At 44.5% G+C, this 27,318-nt stretch overlaps 2 protein-coding genes across 4 annotated transcripts in view; both read right to left on the bottom strand.

Annotated features, from left to right (window-relative positions):
- znf576.2 (zinc finger protein 576, tandem duplicate 2) overlaps positions 1 to 27,318 on the bottom strand; it is a 104,702-nt gene that overhangs the window by 8,875 nt on the left and 68,509 nt on the right. The window contains exons 1-3 of one of the 3 annotated variants that reach the window (XM_083760823.1): positions 7,385 to 7,403; positions 4,672 to 4,909; positions 2,265 to 2,380 (exon numbers count right to left, since the gene is read on the bottom strand). In XM_083760823.1, coding sequence (XP_083616949.1) covers positions 2,265 to 2,380; positions 4,672 to 4,831 — 276 coding nt within the window. In that variant the 5' untranslated portion in view covers positions 4,832 to 4,909; positions 7,385 to 7,403. Of the gene's footprint in view, positions 1 to 2,264; positions 2,381 to 4,671; positions 4,910 to 7,255; positions 7,360 to 7,384; positions 7,404 to 27,318 lie in introns of those variants that run through there. The other 2 variants (XM_083760822.1, XM_083760824.1) reach the window with 2 other exon arrangements.
- Positions 17,696 to 27,318, bottom strand: part of znf576.1 (zinc finger protein 576, tandem duplicate 1) — a gene marked incomplete at both ends in the record, with an annotated part of 62,960 nt that continues 53,337 nt past the window's right edge. The window contains 5 exons of the mRNA XM_083761296.1: positions 17,696 to 18,004; positions 18,971 to 19,148; positions 21,949 to 22,325; positions 23,586 to 23,969; positions 25,812 to 26,303. Of these exons, the coding sequence (XP_083617422.1) occupies positions 17,696 to 18,004; positions 18,971 to 19,148; positions 21,949 to 22,325; positions 23,586 to 23,969; positions 25,812 to 26,303 (1,740 nt within the window). The remainder of the gene's footprint in view (positions 18,005 to 18,970; positions 19,149 to 21,948; positions 22,326 to 23,585; positions 23,970 to 25,811; positions 26,304 to 27,318) is intronic.

Here is a 27,318-nt window from a genome sequence, read left to right as displayed (position 1 = left end):
AACAGCGTGTTGCCCTGGGGGAAGAGAAACACGTTAGAGAACATGTTAAACAGACGTAACACGTGAACAGCGTGTTGCCCTGGGGGGAGAGAAACACGTTAGAGAACATGTTAAACAGACGTAACACGTGAACAGCGTGTTGCCCTGGGGGAGAGAAACACGTTAGAGAACATGTTAAACAGACGTAACACGTGAACAGCGTGTTGCCCTGGGGGGGAGAGAAACACGTTAGAGAACATGTTAAACAGACGTAACACGTGAACAGCGTGTTGCCCTGGGGGGAGAGGAACACGTTAGAGAACATGTTAAACAGACGTAACACGTGAACAGCGTGTTGCCCTGGGGGGAGAGGAACACGTTAGAGAACATGTTAAACAGACGTAACACGTGAACAGCGTGTTGCCCTGGGGGGAGAGAAACACGTTAGAGAACATGTTAAACAGACGTAACACGTGAACAGCGTGTTGCCCTGGGGGGAGAGAAACACGTTAGAGAACATGTTAAACAGACGTAACACGTGAACAGCGTGTTGCCCTGGGGGGAGAGAAACACGTTAGAGAACATGTTAAACAGACGTAACACGTGAACAGCGTGTTGCCCTGGGGGGGAGAGAAACACGTTAGAGAACATGTTAAACAGACGTAACACGTGAACAGCGTGTTGCCCTGTGGGAGAGAAACACGTTAGAGAACATGTTAAACAGACGTAACACGTGAACAGCGTGTTGCCCTGGGGGGAGAGGAACACGTTAGAGAACATGTTAAACAGACGTAACACGTGAACAGCGTGTTGCCCTGTGGGGAGAGAAACACGTTAGAGAACATGTTAAACAGACGTGTAACACGTGAACAGCGTGTTGCCCTGGGGGAGAGAAACACGTTAGAGAACATGTTAAACAGACGTAACACGTGAACAGCGTGTTGCCCTGTGGGGAGAGAAACACGTTAGAGAACATGTTAAACAGACGTAACACGTGAACAGCGTGTTGCCCTGGGGGGAGAGAAACACGTAAGAGAACATGTTAAACAGACGTAACACGTGAACAGCGTGTTGCCCTGGGGGGAGAGAAACACGTTAGAGAACATGTTAAACAGACGTAACACGTGAACAGCGTGTTGCCCTGGGGGAGAGAAACACGTTAGAGAACATGTTAAACACACGTAACACGTGAACAGCGTGTTGCCCTGGGGGGAGAGAAACACGTTAGAGAACATGTTAAACAGACGTAACACGTGAACAGCGTGTTGCCCTGGGGGGAGAGAAACACGTTAGAGAACATGTTAAACAGACGTGTAACACGTGAACAGCGTGTTGCCCTGGGGGGAGAGAAACACGTTAGAGAACATGTTAAACAGACGTAACACGTGAACAGCGTGTTGCCCTGGGGGGAGAGAAACGCGTTAGAGAACATGTTAAACAGACGTAACACGTGAACAGCGTGTTGCCCTGGGGGGAGAGAAACACGTTAGAGAACATGTTAAACAGACGTAACACGTGAACAGCGTGTTGCCCTGGGGGGAGAGAAACACGTTAGAGAACATGTAGAGAAACACGTAAAACATGTGTGTTAACAGATCTAAACGGAGGTCTCCATCGCAGTCAGAACTGCAGCATCACTCCCAATCTTCCGCCGTAGTCTGAAAACCCACCTTTTCAGACTCCATCATGGCCCGTAGCACTTACCCTATACCCCCTTAGATAGCATTTCTGTAGACTTAGATAGCATTTGATACAGACTTATGTTATGTAGACAGCACTATAATTGCATTGTCATAGCACTTCATAGTACATATTATGTATAGCATAGTATAGTATATATGTATAGTTTCATTATATAGATATTCCACTGTTACGTTCTTAGCTTACGCATGTTTCATGATAAATGTTTTTATGTGATGTATTCCCATGCTTTTTTGTTCTTGCTTAATGTAAATCGCTCTGGATTAAGAGCGTCTGCTAAATGCCTAAATTGTAATTGTAAATTGTCTCCGTCCTATCAAATAGTTACGCTCAGCGCTCAGGACGGAGATTAATCACAGGACGGAACATTAATGATATCATAACTGAGCACATCTCTCCACAGGCTGGGCGTGCCTCGCACAGATTATATGTGAGAGGGACGGTCCAGGACTCCGTGCTCCTACTCACACACACACAAATAAAGGTTTGAGAACCAGCAGTGGTTCGGTTGGGAATCCTGCCTGTAGAGGGTGCTGTTTGTACTGTTCCCTACTTTAGAGGGTGCTGTTGGTACTCTTCCCTACCTGTTGAAGCTGCTGTTTGTACTCTTCACGGTGGCTCTTCTTCATGTGTCTCTCCTTGGCTTTGGCGTTGCAGAAGGTGATGAAACACTGAAAGCACTGCAGGTTCTCATGTTGGTCTGAGAGGAGAGGAAAAAAAACACAGGTCAGGAGGTGGGGCGGAGAGGTCAACTAATCTTAAAACTCATCAATAGTTTGAACAAAAAGAAAGAAAAGAGGCCACACAGCTCGAATCTATGCTAGAAACCTTTAACCCATTCTGACCTGAGATCAGATTCTATAAACGTCTTCTACATCCTGACAGTTTTCTGATAAAGCTATGTTTCTACATCAGTCGTTCTTCGATTTTTCAAAAATAGCAGACCTACAAGCTCGTATCGCGCCACTCGGTGGCGCGATAGTCTCATCTCCTGCGGTCAGCAGCACCTCCACTACTGGTGTGCGCTCCGACCTTTGTGTTCCTTCTAAAAAATTCTAATAAAGACACAAATGTGATCATTTGAACACTATGGCAGTGTAAGGACCGATTCATACTCCTATTTTAGAGCAGAATAAAAGTCGGCTCGGCTCTGTAGAGACTACAATGTGACGTCATTTGAGGTTCGGGGGGGCGGCGGGGGGGGGTACCGTCCTAAAGTCGGCTCTTCGGTGCTACTGAAGATTTCTGACGAGCCAAAATCATTTAGGCACTACAGCACCGAAACAGCGGTAAAATAGGAGTATGAATCGGCCCTTACACTAGGGATTCGAACCCAGGGGTGTGTGTGTGTTTAGTTTATTTGCACATATGTAAATAATAACAATATGGTCAAATAGAAAATATATACAGAAAGCAAATATTACAATAAGAAACAAGATTAGTTACATACATGATGTGCTGGAAGTGCCAAAAGAAACCCAAAGGGGCTTATCGAGTGGCCTTCCTATAGAAGCTACCAGTTGAGCTTAAATAACAGAAATTAAGATATGAATAATATTGGTAAACCTAAGGATTTAAAAATAATAATTATGAAAAAATATATATATTCTAATACATACAATACAATAATAATAATAATAATAAAACTTTATTTGTATAGCACCTTTCATGACATCAAATGCAGCTCAAAGTGCTTTACAGAACAATGGAGAATAAAAGAAAAGAAAAGCATAAAAGAAAAGCAAGGCAACGACATTAAAAAACAAGCAGTAATGCAATACAGTGAGGACATGAATCACTTAAAGGCAATGTTGTAGAAGTGGGTCTTGAGCTGAGCTTTAAAAATGTCTACAGAGCCTGCCTGACGAAGGTACAGAGGGAGCTTGTTCCATGCCGATGGCCCGTAGAAGCAAAAAGCTGCTTCCCCGTATTTTTTAGTTGCCATTTTTTTAGGCAAAGCGAGCAGGCCAGCAGTGGAAGACCTTAGCGGGCGGTTTGGGACATAGTCATGTAGGTAGGAAGGTGCGAGACCATTGAGGGCTTTATAGACAAGTAAAAGAATTTTAAAATCAATCCTAAAAACAACCGGAAGCCAGTGCAGTGATGCCAAAACTGGAGTAATATGTTCTCTCATCTTAGTTCTAGTTAAAACTCTGGCTGCTGCATTTTGGACAAGTTGTAATCTGTCAGTTGTTTTCTTAGGCAGTCCTGAAAAAAGTGCATTGCAGTAATCAAGCCGAGAGAAAACAAAGGCGTGGATTAGCGTTTTTGCATCGTCCAAGGACACATAGGCTCTGATTCGTGCAATATTTCTAAGGTGAAAAAAGGCAATCTTGGTAACATGATTAATAATAACATGACTAGGGCGTGTTGCCCAAGCTTGTTAATAAAATATATTCTAATAATACATATCAAATAATAACATGGCTAGGGCGTGTTGCCCAAGCTTGTTAATACATTTTTTTAGTAATTGTCTCTTAACCCATTTTGAGCGGGAACCCCTTTTGGTGGTTACATACATTATGTTATAAATAAAATAGAAGATCTACAAGCTCATAGCGCGCCACCGACGGCTATGAGCTTGTAGATCTGCTATGTAGATCTGCTTGTAGGTCTGCTATGCTGAAAAATCGTTAAAATGTGCATCAAATATTTCAGAAAATTGTCATGATTTAGACGTCAGGCCTGAATGGGTTAAAAGAGCAGAGACTAGTACATATATGAGACGGTAAGTTATTCCAAAAGTGTGGTGTGGGGACGACGACACACCAAACATCTTCTGCTAACGGGAGACAGAAAATAGCCGATCTACAAGCTATCGGCTACTTTCGCCGTGCCAACATGCTTCCAAAGACGACAACGCTTGGGGCAGCGGTGGCCGAACGGTTTGCGGAGCGGTCTTGATATCGGAAGGTCGCTAGTTCGTATCCCCGGACCAGCACCTTTCTTTCTTACTTTTCATAATGGCCATACGACTGAAACTATACTCACATGGTTGGACAGAGGACCCAGGAGGCTTGAAGTTGATGGAGGGGGTCTTGAAGACGGGGGCTGGTCTGGTGGGGGGCGGCACCACCACCACCACGGGAGGAGGGGGGTCCGGCAGCCCCCCCATCACGATCTCCTCGATGTTTAAGATGTCTGAGTCCATCCTGGGGCTGGCTGGCTGGCTGGGACACGGAGAGAGCAACGGTGTCTGGATCTATTGGCACCCGGAAAAGTCACGGTCCTGCAACGCACACAACACATCCACAGCACGTTTACTGAATTAATATTTATTTAACTTCATATATTTTTAGTTTTCTGAAAAACCCAGGTTTCTATGTCAGTGGTTCTCAAACATTTTCATGTCAAGGAGCCCCAAAGATATATGTAATTGGCCGCCGACCCCCCCCATCTGAAAATATGTTACCCCCCAGAAGCAAAGATTTGAGTTAAAAACGCCCGCTGGGAAAGAATATATATTCAAAGATGTGCACCACTTTGTCACGATTAAAAACAAATAGCAGGCCTACAAGCTCGTAGATTAAGCTCTAGATTAAGAGCGTCTGATAAATGCCTGAATTGTAAATTGTAAAAGTGTACAAAATGGGACCAAGACCTGTACGACTCCATTTGGTTCCTAAATCATAACTATCGAAAATTTTAGCTAGTGTGGGCCCCCTCAAGGACCCCTGGGGGTCATTTAAGGCAGTGGTTCCCAAACCTTTCCATGTCAAGGACACCCAAATTGACACTAATTATCCCACGGACCCCCATTTGAAAACATATATATGCCAGTGAGATATAAGAGAATATTTCTACGGCTCTAGCAGTGATTCTCAATCAGTTTAATTTCAAGGACTCCCCCAGTTTGACATGCATATTAGTCTACGGACGCCACTTTGAATGGCAATGCTATCTCTGAGACCTCAATTTATATTGTGAAATACTAAAATAAATGTAAATTTAACTCTATTTGGTTCCCAAATATGATCTATCTGGGGACCCCCCCGGAACTCCCTCAAGTAGCCCTAGGGGTCCCCGGAACCCACTTTAGGAACCCCTTATTTAGGGAGACGCCGCTTATCCAGAGTGACCTTCGATAATCACGGTAAACACAGGCATCAAATGCAGAGACACTGTACTGTACTGTACTGTGCCTCAAGAAAGTAGGATCCCAGGTAAACCACGGAAGAACCACGTGATTTGACAGTGAAGTGAAAATGTAAGGTCTTTTAACCCATTCTGACCCGAGATCAGATTCATACGAGGTTTCCGCCGGAAACACACTGGTCTGATGAACCCATTCTGACCTGAGATCAGATTCTAAAAAATGTCAGTCGCTCTTCGATTTTTCTAAAATAGCAGACCTACAAGCTCGTATCGCGCCACTCGGTGGCGCGATATGAGCTTGTAGATCTGCTATTTTTCAATAGCTAAAGCATAACATGATGCTGACACCAAAATGGGTGCCCGGTCAGAATGGGTTAAGACTTGTATTATACCTCAAAGGCTCAAAAAGAAAAAGACCCATTTCTGCATCAAAAGTAATCAACAAACCATGAAAACTGGCCAAATTGACAAAAAATATAAGAAAGAGGCAATAATTGTGAAAATAGCAGATCTACAGTACAAGCTCACAACGCCCGGCATTGCGAGGCGTTGTGAGCTTGTAGATCTGCCATATTCACAATATTTACCTGTGGAACTGAGTTGCTTGTCTGGGTGGGTGGTCCCCAATTTATTTTATTTTTTTTATTTTTTTTTAAATGGGGGGGGGGTCCCCAGTTCAAATGTGATTACTTTGGGGGGTCACAGCCTGAAAAGGTTGAGAACTACTGGCCAATTTTGATTGATTGATTGATTTATTAACAGTTTGCAGAATTACAGTACATTTCGAGTACAACTCAATACAACAACTGTTAACTGTGAGTGGACGACACCATAACTTGTTTACAGTAGGGCCCACCATTTTCAATTCATCAAAATCAATAGGGTAAATACAGACCATGAGGCTTAATAAAAGGTTAATACGGTGTTCAATAGATTAAATAGAGACCATATACCCTAATAAAAAGGTTAATAAAGTGGTCAATGGGTCAATAGATATCATGTAACTTAATGCAAATGTATTACAAGTGGTAAACAGGTTAAATTGTGACCGTATGAGTTGCTGAAGGGATCCTGTAGATAGTTAAAAGGTGGGAGGTTTAATAGCTAAAACAAACAACAGCCAGACAGACTGACTGACTGCTAACAAACATGCAAGGCCTGCCGTTAGCCTGTTAGCCGCATGCTAACACCTCAACGTTAGCTTACAATCTGTCCCCACCAGAGCCGTTTCTAGGACTTTTAAATTAGCAACGTTAAAACGAACAATTAAAAACAGCACAATAATAATAAAATAAAAAAACAATGCTTTGTGTGTGTAGAACGGATAAGACTTTGAAAACACGTTAGCATAACGTTATTATCGCAGCTAATGCTAGCTATGCTATGCTAGCTAGCGGGCTAACGGCTGGTAATTCAAAAAGGAACCGGATAGTTTATATTTAAAAACAAATAAAACACAAATTAAAAGCCGTTCTCACACCAATGTAGTGTCTGGGCTGCGAGGCGCGAGCGGAACTACTCCGTAAACAGCGGTGATATGAAGGTAAACGGTGAGTTTTGAACAGTTAGAGATGTTTTAAATTACAGTATATTTATTTATTCAACTCACCTCCAAGTGATGCTTCTTCTGAGCGCCGCACACACTAGTCTCGCGAGAATTAGAGAGACGCAGACAGACCGTTTGACCCAAAGTGTTGCCACGTTGTGTGAGAGAAACAAGCGACCCGGGTCTATGAAAAGAAAAGACATGCACCATGCAACGCACACAGATCTGCTATTTAAAAAAATGTGGATAAAAAAGATAATCTAGAATATATTAATATATCAACACAAATCTTGTATGGGGTCCTTGACTCCTTGACATCAAATAGTAATCTCAGCAAGGCAGATGGCTTCTTGGTTAGAGTGGGTGACAATATTATCACACGAAAAGATGAAATTACCTACCTAGGTTCCATCCTGGAGGCCAATCTTTCCGGTGATAAAATGGCCACCAACTTAATCAAAAAAGTAAATCAAAACACCTTGAAGACCTTAACAGGAGCCTTTGTACAAGGTTTCTTTTACTATGCATGCACCTCTTGGTACCACAGCACATCAGGCCCTTAAAACAAGGCTCCAGACATCCCAAAACAAACTGGTCAGGCTCCTTCTTGGCCTCACCCCCCGAACCCACCTCACCCCTGCCCACTTTGACAGGCTGGAATGGCTTAGGGTCGACGACAGAGACAGCATGTACAACCCAGATTCAGCACAAACAAGGGACTCAATTATTTTCGCTCCTATGCCACCAAAATGTGGAACGCTGTGGAAATGTGAATCCCTTGACTCCTTCAAAACCGCTCTCAAAGGGCACCTACGGACGGCTGCAATTTGAAACTGGCCCCTGTAAAATCAGAAACTGTTAATAAATATTTCAATCAATCAATCAAAACATATTTTAGAACCACTGGTTTAAACAACACGAAAGCAACTACACGTTTAGAATGAATTGATTGACTGAAATTTGTATTTCACAGTACGTAGAATGGGTATACATTTCAAATGAGAGCACACGTCAATACAAAAACTGCTACGAAAGCATGAAAAGCAGCAACTTGTTTACTAACATCAGGGTCCAGCATTAGACAAAATTGGAACTGGAACAAAGTTTGTCACCTGCTTTTTTATTTATTTATATTTATTTATTTATTTATAAGAGCTGGAGAGGCATGGAGAGTAGACCCCTAGCTGTTACTGGACAAACCCTCTATAATGTCTCTGAATGATTATTATCAGAATTTAGTGATTTAACAAAAAACGTTGTTTTAAAAAGATGCACCACTTGGCCTAGACTAGTCTACCTTATTGTCCTATAAAGACTTACAAACAAGCCCAAAGGGAACTATGGTCGAATTTCACCCACTTCTTTACTTGTATAGCTGTGATGTGACGATAAAGTTGATTCTGATTCTGAACTGACTTACCAAAACATTTAAGCAACTTCACTGACAAAGAAGACAAACGTCGCTTATAATAAGCGGACATGGCAACCCTGCCCTGGAGCGTCACAAACATAAACACACACACTGGAAGCCCGGAGCGGATACGGAAACGGCGCGCCCCATGTGTGTGTGCGTGTGTGTGAGCGACCGGATACAGTAGGCGGGCTCAGGACCGGATGTGACCGAGGAGGTCGGTGATAGAAACCCAAGGGAGGTTATTATTATTAGAAATAGAAAGAATAGATTACTGTAAACCCTGAGTCTTGAATAAACAAAACAGTGAAAAAAAAAAGAAATAGAAGGAATAGATTATATTAGAAGTTAGAACTAGAAGTAATAGATTATATTAGAACTAGAAGTAATATATTATATTAGAACTAGAAGTAATATATTATATTAGAACTAGAAGTAATATATTATATTAGAACTAGAAGTAATAGAACAGACATTGAGTGGTCGACGACTCAACGTAGTAGCCCACTCAGTCTCAGATGTATTTAAACATAGGCTATAGCCTACCACCATAAAGTAGAAAGACACTCTGTTATAACTAAAAGTAATTAATGTAGTCAAAATTGTACTTTAATTCTACTTGAGTAAATGTACAAAAATGTATTGGCATCAATGATCAAATAAAACAGAAAACAGCTTGTTTTATTCATGCAACATGGAGTGTGACAACCAGCTGGAGTTTGAAATGCATCGTTTTCAACGAGGGCATGCGGCGCAAATATCTGCAATTTTAGGCATCTGTGCAACATGAGAACAGTTTTAAAGTATTATACAGTGACAACTAAAGTCTCTGTAATGTTTATGTTGTACTATTACTAAAAAACTATCTAAAATACCTCCCCGAGGTCATTAAAGATCATTAAAGCCGGGCTGTTGCCTCGAATCCAGTGCATTCTGTCAACTTCCGGTGCAGGACTTTATTGTCACACTTCTCCAATAGAAGTCAATGTAGAAGAGCCGCCATTGGACTGAAGCCCCGTGAAGTGAACGGAGATGTCACAACTCTCTCATCTAAACGGCGCTGGATAAATGTAGCCTGATGAAGGTCGTAATTAAGGCCGAAACGTTACCGTTTAACCCATTTAGACACGAGAAGGATTCTACCCGTCTTTCTGAATAAACCCATGTTTCTATATGTCAGTGGTTCTCAAATTATTTCATGTCAAGGACTCCCAAAAATATATGTAGGCCTAATTGGCCACCGACCCCCATCTGAAAATATTAGTTCCAGGGACCACCCCATGCAGAAGCAAAGATTTGAGTTGAAACTTTCGCTCTGAGATAAAATATATTCAAAGATTTGCGCCACATTTTCATGATAAAATAAATAAATAGCAGATCTCCAAGCTCGAGCTTGAGCTTGTAGATCTGCTATTTTTCAATAGCTAAAGTATAACATAATGCTTAAAACACCAAAAGGGGTTCCCGCCCAGAATGGGGTAGGGACACTTCACCCTTTTCCCCAATATATATATATATATATATATAATGACGTTTAGAAGCTTTAGAACACTTTCCTGGGGGTCTTGGTGTGTGTAATATGTGGTTTAGATTTGAGCAGTGCATGAGGCCATGTCTCTGATGTCATGGACACTGGGCTCACTTACTTCCTGGACTACATCAAGGACTGTCTAAAGAGGACAGGAAGCGAAGACCGTAAGGGCGCCGCCATGTTGCTCACATGATGCTCCATGGAAGGAAAGAAACATGCGCAATGGGCTTTATGCAGCCAACACTTCCGCGTTCAGCTTCCTTGGTCTGCAACTGCGCATGTTTCTTTCCTTCCATGGAGCACCATGTGAGCGCCCGTACGGTCTTCGCTTCTTGTCCTCTTTAGACAGTCCTTGGACTACATGTTGTCTCAGGAAGACAGCCCTCCTCCTATATAGCGGGTAGGCCTATAGGGTTGAAGTGGTTAACCCGATCTGACCTGAAATCAGATTCATACGAGGTTTCCGCCGGACTGGACACACACTGGTCTGATGAACCCATTCTGACCTGAGATCAGATTCTAAAAATGTCAGTCGTTCTTCGATTTTTCAAAAATAGCAGACCTACAAGCTCGTATCGCGCCACTCGGTGGCGCGATATGAGCTTGTAGATCTGCTATTTTTCAATAGATAAAGCATAACATGATGCCAACACCAAAATGGGTGCCCGGTCAGAATGGGTTAATGTATGTTTTCTAATCAAAATGAAAATCGCCAAAGTAACTGGAATGAGTGGGGAGCTGAGCCATGTTATGCCATGTAGGCCTAGTGTTGGACTGAAGTATAAGATTTTAGCTTCGTCTGTTTTTGTCTTTTTTCCTCCTTGTTTCTCGTTGTCTGTTGTCTGTTTTTTGTTTGTTTAATTTTATTTTCTTCTTCTATAAATGTCATCTGTTTGTTTTGTTTATATGTTGATTGTGATGCATATCCTCAATAGTATTTTGGAATACATTGAGATAAGGAGAGGCACTAATAAGCTTTAAGCCTTTTCCATCACCTACAAAGAAAAAAGTAAACTGTTTTTGTGTAATGTCTCCCTATGAAAGATCGAAATAAACTATTCATTCAACTAGTAGCTTTCAAATAGTTTTCAAATAATTGTAGTGGAGTAGAAGTAAACCTTTTGGCTCTGAGATGTAGTGGAGTAGAAGTAAAAGTATTGGAAATTGGAAATACTAATAAGTAAGGTATACAAATACCTCTACAAGTACAGAACTTAAGTAAAAGTACTTAGTTACTTTCCACCACTGCTCAATATAGAGTGTTGTGTTGAAGTGTTTTACAATGCAACATTTTGAGTGGATACAAGATTACAAAGACTATATATAATATAAAAAAACCAACAATTTATTTGTTCCTAAACAATATTACAAAATTAATTCAGAGATAAATACAAGCTCATCACAATAGTATGGAATGTAAGAAACAGCTAGGATAAAACGGCAAGGAAATCACAATTTTTACACGAAATTTACACTTCTTTTCCAGCACATTTCTTTTAGGCACATAATTCATTTTCCACGTGCCATTGTGTAGTGCAGTGATTCTCAAACATTTTCATGTCAAGGACCACCAAATAAATACTCATTTGGCTGAGGATCCCCGCATGTGGAAATGTCTCATGCCAGCTGGGGACCCCCCTTATTACAAGACTTTCTTTTCTGTCCACATTTCTTTTCAAGGTGCCTTTGAAAATAGCTTACGTATAATTGGGTGGAAGTAGATTAAACAGATTTTGATGCTATCCAGTATTAACACATTTAGGCCTGATAAAAAAATAAGAATCAGAAAACCCTCATGTTTCTGTATCAGTGGTGCTCAATATTTCATGTCAAGGACCCCAAAAATGATATGTAAATCGGCCACCGACCCCCATCTTAAAATATGTTTTTCCAGGGAACCCTCAGAAGCAAAGATTTGAGTTAAAACGATCGCTCTGAAAGAATATATATTCAAAGATTTGAGCCAAATCTTCAAGATATTTAAAAAAATAGCAGATCTAGACCTAGACCTATGAGCTTGTAGATCTGCTATTTTCCAATAGCTAAAGCATAACATAATGCTTGAAACACCAAAAGAGGTTCCCGCCCAGAATGGGTTAACACATTTAGCCGAGCCGAGGACCCCTGGTGGCTGGAGGTCTCCGGACCCCACAGGTGTGTTGAACACGTTTTGTGGTAGCCTGGCTAATAAACCAGACTAATATCGCACGGATCCGCGGGATATTAGTCTGGGGAGGCTCAGCTTGGATTTCATTTCCAGGGAAACATTTTCTCTTTGACGCAATTGTTCAGAGCTACTGTCAGTCAAAGGTCTCAAGCATTGAACGTCACTGTACCAAAGCCCGCCCATATTGCATACCGTGTCCCTATTGGGCGCCCACGTTCTCGTGTGTAGAAAATGGGCGTACAATTGAGCCTCTCCAGACCGAAATCCGCCGGTAGGCAATTCTTTTTTGCCAACGGCTGATTCGGTCTGGTTTATTAACCAGGCTAGTTTTGTGGAGGTTCAGGAAGGGGAAGTACTACTACTATACCTGTTTCGGAGCATTCGCTCTGGTTAGTTTTTAGGGAGCGCTTGTTTTACCCAGTTAGCCGGGTAGTACTATAGTAGCCGACGGGGCTTCGACCCTCCCTACTAAGTAGTAGCAGGAAGTATTAAAGGACCACTTCACCACTTTTCAACCTATCTTCATATAATAGGTCCTCACTAATAATCATGAAAAATGGCGCAATTTTGTCCTACTCAGTCTGTGTCTCATAGGAGGGCTGTGGGCAGTTCAGAAACCGTCTTCCAGTGACATCATCGATGGGGAATACAAGCTAATAGAAACTGCAGGCTTTCTAGTCCTGTGAAAAGTTGTAATGCGAAAATGGAAGCCATCGTTCTCACGATAATGAAAATCTAAACATTTTTGTAAAAAAATCTTGTTTAAAACAAAATCTGCTTAATGATGATGTCACTGGAAGACGGTTTATAAACTTCCCACAGCCCTCCTATGAGACACAGACCGAGTAGAAAAAAATCGTGCCATTTTTTCATGATTATTAGTGAGGACCTATTATATGAAGATAGGTTGAAAAGCGGTGAAGTGGTCCTTTAAGGGGTTTTCTCACATTCTTATACAGCCAGAAAATTCCCACTCTGGGCTTGGACAGTTAGCTCAACCGTCTGGGCACCCGGGCCGCCGAGCCAGCCGGAGGAGGGCGTGCCGCGGGTTCGACTCCCGAGCACGACAGCCTTTTGCCGTGTGTCACTCCCATAGAGTATTAAAAGGATAGAGACTGATCTGGCGCGAAGCTCCGCCCCCTCCGCTATTCATGTCAGTGGAAGTTGCTCAGTGGCGTTTTGAAGCACCCGGAAGGACTGTCTATTTCCGCCTTTTTTGGGCGCATTTCCGCATTGGACCACCACATTTTGGTGGTCCAATGCGGAAGTGGAAACCGAGCGCTCAATGTTAAGCTGGGTAGGTACCCTCACAAAAAACATGCAGTAATCCTGGTCTCTAAACTGCCTCCCCCTGGCCAGCCGGGGCGCCTGATGGAGGGGAAAGGAACTGGTTGGAATAACGTGTTCCTTCCACGCGCTACGTCCAACCAGGGAAACTCCCCCCTGTCAGGTGTAAAGGAGCAACTTGGACACTCAGGTATGAAGGAAGCATGAGTTCAAGTCCGTTGCTCTCCCCTTGTCCCCCATATATGGGGACTAGGTTGGTGGAGGGTGTGTAGAGCCCAGGATCACATTAGATGATTGACACAGGGGTGAAAAATGGGGTACAAAATCGTGGGATAAAATATATATATAAAAGAAAAAAAGCCCAGCTGCACGGGGTTTCCTCGTCATGAATCCACGGGTCCGCCTGCAGTCCCTCCTCTTACCACTAGGGCCCAGCGCTTCAACATTGGAAAGCCTCACTGGGCCCTTGGTCACTCCCCATCTCTCTCCCCCTTTCCTAGTCTAGTTACTGTACCCTATCAATAAAAGGCAAAAAAACGCCCAAAGAAATATCTTAAAAAATAAATAAAAATAAAACCCCACTCTGGCAGCCTTACTAGTCATTAGACCATAGATATATAAAAAAAAAATCACTCTGAAACAATATATACCTATTCAAAGATTTGTGCCGCATTTTTACGATTTTTCAAAAATAGCAGACCTACAAGTTCATAGCGCGCCACTCGGTGGCGCGCTATGAACTTGTAGGTCTGCTATTTTCCAATAGCTAAAGTATAACAGAATGCTTGAAACACCAAAAGGGGTTCCCACCCAAAAACGGGTTAAAACTAGGCCGTGAGTGGCCGCGTACATTTCACACCTAGACGTTAGTCAGGTTTTTAGTACTGACAAAAACAAAATAGATCATTCTCATTGGCCGCTGTAGTTCGTGGGAGCGATGCGTGTGCAAAAGGAGTGCGGAGGAAGTGCGCAGGAAATGCTGAAGGCACGCTGCGTCGTCGCCCTTAAGTGACCTCACTCATTCATGTCTCTATAGCTGCCACTCAAGTGACTATACTGGCCAATCACAGCGCATCCTTTCTGGGACTTGCGTTACATACGCTCATGCATGTTTTGCAAGGAATCTTATTGGGAAAAGTTTGCCCCCCCTGTCGTGATATAACACACGAAGCAGAGCCAGAAGACAGAGCCGTGCTCTCTACCCTGATATATGTATGTTTGTTGAGATGAATGCATTAGACTCTCAATCAGGGGGGCAGTCAGACAGATCTTCAACCAGGGGGGCAGTCAGACAGATATTTAACCAGGGGGGCAGTCAGACAGATATTTAACCAGGGGGGCAGTCAGACAGATATTTAACCAGGGGGGCAGTCAGACAGATATTTAACCAGGGGGTCAGTCAGACAGATATTTAACCAGGGGGGCAGTCAGACAGATATTTAACCAGGGGGGCAGTCAGACAGATATTTAACCAGGGGGGCAGTCAGACAGATATTTAACCAGGGGGGCAGTCAGACAGATATTTAACCAGGGGGGCAGTCAGACAGATCTTCAACCAGGGGGGCAGTCAGACAGATATTTAACCAGGGGGGCAGTCAGACAGATATTTAACCAGGGGGGCAGTCAGACAGATATTTAACCAGGGGGGCAGTCAGACAGATATTTAACCAGGGGGGCAGTCAGACAGATATTTAACCAGGGGGGCAGTCAGACAGATATTTAACCAGGGGGGCAGTCAGACAGATATTTAACCAGGGGGGCAGTCAGACAGATATTTAACCAGGGGGGCAGTCAGACAGATATTTAACCAGGGGGGCAGTCAGACAGATATTTAACCAGGGGGGCAGTCAGACAGATCTTCAACCAGGGGGGCAGTCAGACAGATATTTAACCAGGGGGGCAGTCAGACAGATATTTAACCAGGGGGGCAGTCAGACAGATATTTAACCAGGGGGGCAGTCAGACAGATATTTAACCAGGGGGGCAGTCAGACAGATATTTAACCAGGGGGGCAGTCAGACAGATATTTAACCAGGGGGGCAGTCAGACAGATATTTAACCAGGGGGGCAGTCAGACAGATATTTAACCAGGGGGGCAGTCAGACAGATATTTAACCAGGGGGGCAGTCAGACAGACATTTAACCAGGGGGGCAGTCAGACAGATATTTAACCAGGGGGGCAGTCAGACAGATATTTAACCAGGGGGGGGGGCAGTCAGACAGATATTTAACCAGGGGGGGCAGTCAGACAGATATTTAACCAGGGGGGCAGTCAGACAGATATTTAACCAGGGGGGGCAGTCAGACAGATATTTAACCAGGGGGGCAGTCAGACAGATATTTAACCAGGGGGGCAGTCAGACAGATATTTAACCAGGGGGGCAGTCAGACAGATATTTAACCAGGGGGGCAGTCAGACAGATATTTAACCAGGGGGGGGCAGTCAGACAGATATTTAACCAGGGGGGCAGTCAGACAGATATTTAACCAGGGGGGCAGTCAGACAGATATTTAACCAGGGAGTCAGACAGATATTTAACCAGGGGGGCAGTCAGACAGATATTTAATCAGGGGGGCAGTCAGACAGATATTTAACCAGGGGGGCAGTCAGACAGATATTTAACCAGGGGGGCAGTCAGACAGACATTTAACCAGGGGGGCAGTCAGACAGATATTTAACCAGGGGGGCAGTCAGACAGATATTTAACCAGGGGGGCAGTCAGACAGATATTTAACCAGGGGGGCAGTCAGACAGATATTTAACCAGGGGGTCAGTCAGACAGATATTTAACCAGGGGGTCAGTCAGACAGATATTTAACCAGGGGGTCAGTCAGACAGATATTTAACCAGGGGGTCAGTCAGACAGATATTTAACCAGGGGGTCAGTCAGACAGATATTTAACCAGGGGGTCAGTCAGACAGATATTTAACCAGGGGGGCAGTCAGACAGATATTTAATCAGGGGGGCAGTCAGACAGATATTTAACCAGGGGGGCAGTCAGACAGATATTTAACCAGGGGGGCAGTCAGACAGATATTTAACCAGGGGGGCAGTCAGACAGATATTTAACCAGGGGGGCAGTCAGACAGATATTTAACCAGGGGGGCAGTCAGACAGATCTTCAACCAGGGCGGCAGTCAGACAGATATTTAACCAGGGGGGCAGTCAGACAGATATTTAACCAGGGGGGCAGTCAGACAGATCTTCAACCAGGGCGGCAGTCAGACAGATATTTAACCAGGGGGGCAGTCAGACAGATATTTCGTGAAGCCACTAAGGAAATCGGGACTTCCTGAAAGTTCATATAATGGCCTGTTGTGGCGCTGTCATTGGGCCCCAAAAAACCCCCCATATCTCCATAGAGATCCATGTATTTGGGCCCCAACTTCACCTAGACTGTATTACCTTAATAAAGATGGTCATGAATACTTTCTTCTTCCAGTCACTAGTTTAAAGTCTCATTTCTCATGTCATAATATTCTTTTTGGAAGATTATGGTCCTGACAGGCTTCATTTTACGTCCATATCAGACCCGGAGAACGCTTTGTCCATATTTTTTTACAGTCTATGCTCTCAACGCACACACACACACCTCCTGGTATCCAATCCTGCGAATCCCGCCACCATTTTTCCAACAACCGCAGATAGTATAACCCATTCTGACCGGGCACCCATTTTGGTGTCGGCATCATGTCATGCTTTAGCTATTGAAAAATAGCAGATCTACAAGCTCATATCGCGCCACCGAGTGGCGCGATTTGAGCTTGTAGATCAGAATGGGTTAATAATGAAACTGTCAGGATGTAATCGACATTTTTAGAATCTGATCTCAGGTCAGAATGGGATAAACGTTCGTCCCCCCGTCCCCCCCCCCCCAACGCTACTTGCGGTCGGTCGGTCCAAATGAACGCAGCGGAGAGCTGCGTTCTGACAGACGGGGGTAAAACAAGCACGCCGTGGGGGTCAGAGGGCGCGGTCACGACGCCCCGCGGCTGTGGAAGTTGAGGAAGCAGTTGTGGTGTCTGGAGATGCACAGGAACACGCAGCACTTGAGGCACATGACGCGGGACGTGCGCTCGCAGCCGCCGAAGCGGCAGCGGCCCCCCGCCTCCCCCTCCCCCAGCTGCTCCGGCCAGTGGCCCGCGCCGTCGTAGCGCCTGGACACGTCCGGCAGGGAGGAGGAGGAGGAGGAGGAGGAGGAGGAGCTACCCCGCGGGGCCCCCGGGGGGCCCGCCGCCGCGTCAGGGGGCGGGCTACGGTCCGACGGAGACTTCTGGTGGGATTTCTGAGAAGGAGGAGGAGGAGGAGGAGGAGGAGGAGGAGGAGGAGGGGGGGTTATTATAGTTATGGTAAATGATAAGTGGTGCATTTATATAGCGCCTTTATCCAAGGCGCTTTACATAGATTGTGCATTACATTCACCCATTCACACACACATTCACACACCTTTACATAGATTGTGCATTACATTCACCCATTCACACACACATTCATACACCGATGGCGGCGGAAGCCATGCAAGGCACCGACCAGCACATCGGGAGCAATTGGGGGTTCAGTGTCTTCTTGCCCAAGGACACTCCTGTAGACAGGAGGAGGAGCCGGGATTCGAACCGCCGACCCATGGATCATTGGTCGACCTGCTCTACCTCTTGAGCCACAGTATTATACCGTATTGCACCGAATATTTATTATTATAGTTATGGTACCGTATTGCACCGAATATGTATTATTATAGTTATGGTACCGTATTGCACTGAATATAAGACCGACTCTGATTAGAAGACGACTCACGTCTAGTCCCCGATTATAATATGAACCCATTTATTAGGATATTTCCATTGGGAAAAAACTGTCTTATATTCAGCACAAAAATGTTATAAAAAATTGTTATAACTGAACTAAATAAAAACTAGAAAAGGAAAAGAAAAAACGATAACTAACTGGAACTGTGTTGTGTGTTTACAAAACGAACTAAAACAAACTTTATTTTACTTCTAATTTTGTTTTATAAGCTTAATCTGTAACTGAATACTACTTTTTTAATTTTTAGTTCTTATTACACAATACTTACTCTGGCCCTTTTCAATTCTGCACCCGACTTATTCGTTGGTGCAGAATTGAAAAAGGGCCGAACACTAAACTAAAACTAAGCATTAAAATTAAAACTAGCAAACCCTCTAAAAACTAACTAAAACTAACTAAATCAGAGTCAAACTAAACGATAAAGCCAATCCAAAACGATTCTAACCGTGGGGGGAGGGGGTCGCCGAGGGGTCACAGAGTCCTGGGGGTCGAGGGTGGAGTCCGTGGCCGTACCGCCGCGCTCGCCGCCGCTGCTGCTCTGGGAGAAGATGAGCGTCTTGGACACGTCCAGCCTGAACGCCATGAAGCTCAGAGGCTCAGAGACGCCACCGCCATGCTCCTGTCTGGAGAGGAGATCATTAGAGATGTACTTATAGGATAGGACGGTGGTTCTCAGCCCGGGGACCACCAGTGGTTCTCAGGGGGTCAGGTAAATGATGTGAGAGTTGGTGTTGGGGGCAGCCCGGGGACCACCAGTGGTTCTCAGGGGGTCAGGTAAATGATGTGAGAGTTGGTGTTCTCAGGGGGTCAGGTAAATGATGTGAGAGTTGGTGTTCTCAGGGGGTCAGGTAAATGATGTGAGAGTTGGTGTTGGGGGGACCACCAGTGGTTCTCAGGGGGTCAGGTAAATGATGTGAGAGTTGGTGTTGGGGGGACCACCAGTGGTTCTCAGGGGGTCAGGTAAATGATGTGAGAGTTGGTGTTGGGGGGACCACCAGTGGTTCTCAGGGGGTCAGGTAAATGATGTGAGAGTTGGTGTTCTCAGGGGGTCAGGTAAATGATGTGAGAGTTGGTGTTGGGGGGACCACCAGTGGTTCTCAGGGGGTAAATGATGTGAGAGTTGGTGTTGGGGGCAGCGGTGGCCGAACGGTTTGCAGAGCTTGATACCGGAAGGTTGCTAGTTCGTATCCCCGGACCGGCACGTTACAATTACCACCGCTGAAGTGCCCTTGAGCAAGGCATTGAACCCCTACCATGAAATGTTCTATGAGCAGGGCCTGGCTGTAAACAAGTTCTTGAGCTTAGTCCAGTTACCCTGCAGGGTAAACATGGTAACTTTGCTTTGCTTTGCTTTTGGTACTAAGATTTGCACACATTTTCACGATTGAAAAATAAATCTTTTGCAGATCTACAAGCTCGTAGCGTGGCACTCTAAGATAAAGTTTAAAAGCTATAAGAGCGACACAGATGCGTCCCAATGAGGCAAGAAACTAATAAAAACTAGACTAAAATGTCAGGGAGAGATCCAGTAGAACTGGAAATGGCTCTAAATGAATGGCGTGGAAGTGTTGCGCTCTGAAAATGGCAGAAGCTCACAACTTGTAGATCAGCTATTTTCAGCATGCAACAAAGAGTAAAATCAGCCAGTATACGACGCCGTCAAATACGTTTTTTTGTTTGTTGGCAATATCAACTGTAGATTTAGCCGACTATAATCTCATGATATGTAGTCGAATAAAACTAGACAAAAACATTTCAGATGAATAAAACATGATGATTTTATTCAAAAGACTACGACCAAAAACCAGGGATGCACCAATACCGATGTTTAACCCATTCAGACCCGACATCGAAATAAATAAAAAATTTAAAAATTATATATTCAAAGATTTGTGCCACATTTTCAATATTTCGCGCTATGAGCTTGTAGATCTGATATTTTTCAATAGCTAAAGTTTAAAGGAGAATTCCCATCCAGAATGGGTTAAAAACATCCATTTAGATCTGACAAAAACAAAATAACTTGTCATTCATGAAAAGGAACCTGCGCAGTCCATTACAATTGGTGGACAAATAGTGGAGGTAGTAGACACTTTTAAATACTTAGGCACATATATTGACAGCAAACTCAATTTCAGTGAAAATACTGACCAGATTTTTTTAACTTGTAACCAACGCCTCCACCTACTACGCAAGCTCAACTCCTTTAGAGTGAGCAAGCATATCATGGAAACAGTCTATAAAAACCTGATAGAGGGAATCTTGACTTTTAACATGGCAATGTGGTTTGGCAATCTAAATGTCAAAGGAAGAAGCAAGCTGCAGCGAATAGTAAATCTAGCCTCAAAAATAATTGGGAAGAGACAGCAACAATTAGGCTGTATCTAAAGGAGGTACTTCGTAAAAAAGCTATCAAGATAGCAAACGACCCCTCTCATCCACTCTGCAGCGAGTTCCAACTACTTCCCTCTGGTAGACGGTACAAAGTACCAAGAGCTAACCGTAACATTTTTAAAAATTCTTTCATACCAAATGCCATTAAGGCACTAAATGATACCATGTCTCGCTAGATTAGTTTTCTTTTCCAATGTATCTGCCACTGTTGTCCTGCACTTTTTGCCATGAGAAAATAATTGTGTTAAGTGTTGTTGCTGTTGTTGTAACCGTTTGTTTTTTACTGTTTGAGACCGAAGACGAATTTCCACACGTGGACAATAAATGAAACTAACTAACTAACTAACTAACTATTTAGCCAATAGCCGATACCTAAAACCGATTATTTCTTTTTTTGGTGTTATTATTTCAGCCTTTTGTGGCAGGGAAACAAATACATCTTCATTATAAAAAAATAACGGTTCAGAATCTACAGCTCGGTAGGCTGCAGATAACCAACACACCAACATAGCCAGCGCACAATGTTTGCTTATCAACAACAGCAACGATAAATATCGGTTAATGTCAGCTTTACTTGGCGATAAGATAGCGATATTGACCGATAACGGCCAAACAAAACAAAAAAAACGCCGATACCGATATGTGTTGCCGACATATCGGCGCATCCCTACGAACAATATAACCAATACAAATACAAAATTCATCTTTAAAATCAAGTTAAAAGAAAACCTTACGAAAACCATCTTGTAGTAACCCTGGGAAAAATAATAATTCAAATGCATAATTTATTGAAAGTGATTTTTGCTATGTTATTTTAATTTCTTATTTTATTTTTTATTTTTACTATGTTTTATATTGAGTTAGTGTTTGTAAACAATTGTAAAAGTATTGCCTTTGTTAAATGTTAAATGTTTGTCTGTGTCGGACCCCAGGAAGACTAGCTTTTGTCAAGGCAAAAGCTAATGGGGATCCTTATAAACAATAAACAAACAAAAAACAATAAACAAAACAACAACTGCAAGTGTATACCTGTACTGAAGCCAGGCGTTGACCAGGGCCAGATCCACCAGAAACCAGAGCAGGGCCTGGGGCCAGCAGCCGGGGGGCTGGGTGGAGGTGGAGGTGGGGGTGGGGGCGGCGCTGGGGGCCACAGGGGTCCGGTACAGGCCCTGTAGCTCTCGGCTGAGCCGGGCCCAGCCCTGGGCGCGGTGGAAGTGCTGCACCAGCTGTGCCATGCTGCGGTGCCCGCTGCCCGCCGTGGACAGGACGAAGCCGCGCCACGCCCGCCTCAGCACCAGCCGGCCGTCCGAGCTCACGAACTGGTCGCCCACGTGACCCCCCCCGCCCTCGCGGGCGCCACCGCCGCCGCCGCCGCCCACGCGGCCCGCACAGTGCACGCCGGACGCCTGGGGAGGGAAGGAAGGGGAGGGGCAAAGACACGGTGGTGAATGGGGGTTGTTTCCGTCGACTAAAACTTTTTTCCCCTGACGAAAACTACCGTACATGGAAACTAAATGAAAACTAAAGCTACGATGACTAAAACTGAGACTAAATATACTGACAATTACGTCGTCAACAAATAAAAACTAGACTAAAATGTTAGGAAGGGACTATAGTGGAGAAGAGAACCAGTAAAAGTCATTTTGCATGCTGAAAACAACCTGTATTCAAGACGGTGATAACCTATCACCAAAAACTGGATGTATGTATGAGCCTTAATAATACCCGTTGTCAACTTGTCATAGCACCCGTTATTAACTATCTGTCTGTGTCCCCTTACTGTATATGGAGATCTCTGTATCTGTCTGCCTGTGCCTGAAGAGTATGTAAACTGTGAAAACTGTACTGGTTAAGTAATCAATTTGCAGGTGTGGGGTTGCCATGGCAATCAATTGGCTGAGGCAGAGGCTGGGAATTGCACAGGTGAGGGACTTAGGCTGATTAGGTCCACTGGCAGAGGCTAAAAGGGTTTCATCTGCGGATTCGGGTTCTTGGAAACGCCCCCCAGCCACTGCGTTAGTTTTACTGAGGTTAGGTTTAGGTATAGTTTACTGAGGTTAGGTTTAGGTATAGTTTTACTGAGGTTAAGGTTAGGCTTAGGGTTAGGTTTAGGTATAGTTTTACTGAGGTTAAGATTAGGGTTAGGGTTAGGTTTAGGTATAGTTTTACTGAGGTTAAGGTTAGGGTTAGGGTTAGGTTTAGGTATAGTTTTACTGAGGTTAAGGTTAGGGTTAGGTTTAGGTATAGTTTTACTGAGGTTAAGGTTAGGGTTAGGGTTAGGTATAGTTTTACTGAGGTTAAGGTTAGGGTTAGGTTTAGGTATAGTTTTACTGAGGTTAAGGTTAGGGTTAGGTTTAGGTATAGTTTTACTGAGGTTAAGGTTAGGGTTAGGTTTAGGTGTAGGCTGTCAATCACAGCGACTGGCCAGTCACAGCGCACCATTTACTCAAACCCGCAGATGAAACCATATTCGCCTGGCAGAGCCTTTTATGGTGGTTCTGGAGAACCATGCGTCCGACCGACTCGATACCGGGCACTGCACTCCCTGTGGGGGTGTGGAACGGGTGTGTTGAATGTGAAGTCGGTGGGGCGAACGGTTCTCGAGTTACGTGCATCACACAAACACAAACACACACACACACACACAGTAGGATGGTGATTTTTACCAGCAGCCTCTCCAGCATGGCGGGCGTAGAGAGCTCCTGCTTGCAGAGGAACACCATGCAGTCTCTCCCTGGAGGCACCACCAGCCTCTCCACCGTGGCCTCCTTGTCCTCCTCCCGGCCCAGCGTGAGCTCCAGACGTCGGACCAGACCTCCCGGTCCGACCAGCACCGTGGCCTGGAGGCACCGGGCCCCCCTCCTCCCCCCCCCGGGGGTCGCCGCCTGCAGCGGGACGCGGTACTGGTCCACGCCGTACTGCTGTCCGTCCTCCCCCGGTGGCGCCGGACGCTTCCCCAACGCCGCCTGGAAGCGGGCCAGGAGGGAGCGGACCTTCCACAGGGGGTCCGGCTCGTTGACCTCCTCGTTGACCTCCTCGTTGACCTGGGCCTATAGGAGGGGACGAGGAGGACCGTGTGAAAATGACACGTCGCTGGAAGACGGTTTCTGAACGGCCCACATGAGACGCAGACTGAGTAGAAAGAAACTGTGCCATTTTATCATGATTATTAGTGAGGATATGTACGTATGAAGATAGGTTGAAAAGTGGTCCTTTAGTTTAACGGATCCTAAGATTATTTTTTTGCCCTTTTTTATGCTTATATTATAACTACCAGTAACCTAGCCTGACCCAAACAGAGACATTTCTCGTCTAGAGGGGCGGGTCGCGCCTCAGAAATGCGCGCACCCTGATTGGATCTCATCGATCTGTCCGTCACCCCCGGCCCCTCCTCTCCCCCTTAGTGCAGCGCTACGTCACATCATTTAGAGCGACGCCCACCCGGAAGGGTTGACTCCCACTTTTAGACTGGTTCAGCCCACGGCTTTTTCCAGGCTTTCATCTTTCGCGCAGACGAAATGAAAGCCTGGGTATCGAGGCTACCAGTAACCTAACCAAGTACATAATAAACACAAATTCATTAATTCAATTATTGAAAATGCACTTTACAATTATGAGGTGGAACTATTATTTAAAGGTATATTCAGTGATTTCACTTAATTCAAATATCACTTATTTTTTTGTTTTGTTGTGATAATCCTCCCTACTATAGAGTGTGCTGGCCATATAAGGAGTTCCTCCCTGTCCCCAGTTAACCCCTGGGGGTCAAAAAACCTTACGTTTCGTTTTTGACTCTCTATCCTGATTGGACGAAAGGCTGGGTCCCACAGCCAAAAACGAAACCTAAGGTTTTTTGAGTGAAATCACTGAATATACCTTTAAACTTCACCATCACCACCGCAGCTTGTGCTGGTGGTGGTACAGTACAAATTGTTACAATTTGTACTGTATATTAAATACAATATACAGTACAAATTGTTGCAATTTGTACTGTATATTAAATACAATATACAGTACACATTGTTGCAATTTGTACTGTATATTAAATATACAGTACACATAATAATGATATTGTTGTGGTGACAAATGTTGTCTTTAATGTTCAGATTAATTTAATATGAAGGACCCCTTACCCTAATGGAAACAAGCCATAGTGCTTTCTTGGATTATAAAATCCTCTTAGCAGACCTTGTATTGAACTGTAGGCTACGTTCCTGTGCTTTTTTCTGTGAACTGTTTATAAAGTAATCAATCTATGGAGGTATATATATATATATATGCACCTAAACGCTGGGCTCTCAACAGTCACGCCATTCATTTAGAGCCAAAACTAAAGCTGTTGAGTTGCTTATAAGTTGTAAAAATAAGTGCAGACAAATTAATTTGTCTCTATAGTTTCTGTCTAATATCAGACAGAAAGTCGTCGAGTCATTGGCGCCCTAAAGTAACACCATTAAAACTGTTTCCGTACATACGACGTACCCAGACGTCATAGCGCCACCTAGCGACGCGCACATAGGACATACCAGTACGTCCTAGCGCATCCTCAATGACACCGGGGCGAGATAAGAATAGCTGTTAGCGCGGCGGAAAGAATGACTCGTCTCTCCTAATCCAAGGCGCTCTCCGTGGTGATGAACGGATCAATATGCAGGCGCTTCATTTCTGCTCCTCGTCCGTCTCTCTCTATAGCAATGTAAAGTCAACTTTTTTTAGTAGATTGTTTCCGGGTCGTGGCTTTCAGAGTAAAAGCGCTCAGACAACTCTGGCACCCCAGAGCTCCTATTTTGAAGAACTTCCGGCACTGATTGTAATGAAAAGCTCTGTAGCACGACACGATTATCGCGAGTGTTCTTTATTTTTACGGTGATAAAACGATAACGACGACCTACCGTGGTGCCGTCGCTCTGCTCGTGGCCTCTGACGGGGTCCAGGCCGCGGACGCCACCGTTACAGCGGCTGGACGCGGCCGGAGTCGACGCGGCCAGCGCGTCGTCTGGGGGTCTGGACGCTGCATCGCTTGGGGGTCTAGACGGTGCGTCGTTCGGGGCTCTGGGCTGTGCGTCGCCTGTGGGTCTGAGCGATGTGTCATTCGGGGGTCTGGACCCTGCGTTGTTTGGGGTTCTGGATGGTGCGTTGTTTGAAGGTCTGGACCCTGCGTTGTTTGGGGTTCTGGATGGTGCGTTGTTTGAAGGTCTGGACCCTGTGTTGTTCGGGGGTCTAGATGGTGCGTCGTTTGGGGGTCTGGACTCTGCAGCTCCCGGAGGTCTGGAGGACGCCAGCCTCAACTTGTGAGACAGCTGCAGAAACCGGGACAGTGGCATGGCGTCGGCGATGAGCGCCACCCTGGTGACATCCTGCCAGTACAGCTTCAGACTGGGAAACTGAGACAACACAATGAACACACCATGAGACACTAAGACACAGGTCCATGGAACACACCATGAGGCACTAAGAGACAGGTCCATGGACCACACCATGAGACACTAAGAGACAGGTCCATGGACCACACCATGAGACACTAAGAGACAGGTCCATGGACCACACCATGAGACACTAAGAGACAGGTCCATGGACCACACCATGAGACACTAAGAGACAGGTCCATGGACCACACCATGAGACACTAAGAGACAGGTCCATGGACCACACCCAGGGCTCGACGCTTAGCATTTTTCCAAGTAGCACGTGTGCGCCTAAGTTGAAAAATCTAGTAGCACACAAATTATTTTAGGAGCACGATGAAAAATGATGTATTTTTAAGGGGCGCTAGCCCCTCCTATATACAGCCTTTGTCCCCACACATCTCAAAATGAGCCATTGACAATCAACAGAGAAATTACGTCAAAATTCTGCTAAATATGACATAAATTAAACGCCATTGACATTGAAGGAAAGATGTATGTCATATGTAAACGAGCAAATCAGCTAACCAATCACAGGCAACAGGCATTCTGATTGGCCAGTATGAGATGATATCTGATGATGAGTCTGACAAGAGCGCCCCTCACTTAACATGGGTGTGATTTTTCTTTAATGAAGTGATATGAGGTAGGGGTGGAAAATAATGTCAAAATATTATATCACTATCTTTTCAGCAATTATCACAAAATAGTGATATTCATCATGATATCATTGTTATGTTTGTTTTCATATAATCTATATAATCAATTTGTTTTATGCTAATACTTTGTAGATAGATCGATAGTAGCTCTGTTCCATACCTCTAATACGTGCAACACATTAGAGCTATATGGACCAGAGCTAGATAGATAATATGTTGCTCATTGATGGATAGACAGGCTATCCGTTTTTATCCTTCTGTTTTCTATCATGTTAGTGTGACATTCAGACAGTGCAGAGGCTGCTCGATGGTGAATTAGTATTGTAACATTCTCC

This window comes from Protomyctophum parallelum (genome assembly GCF_964188405.1).
Source record: "Protomyctophum parallelum genome assembly, chromosome: 3".
Lineage (NCBI taxonomy): Eukaryota > Metazoa > Chordata > Actinopteri > Myctophiformes > Myctophidae > Protomyctophum > Protomyctophum parallelum.
This window is presented reverse-complemented; position numbering and strand designations above follow the sequence as displayed.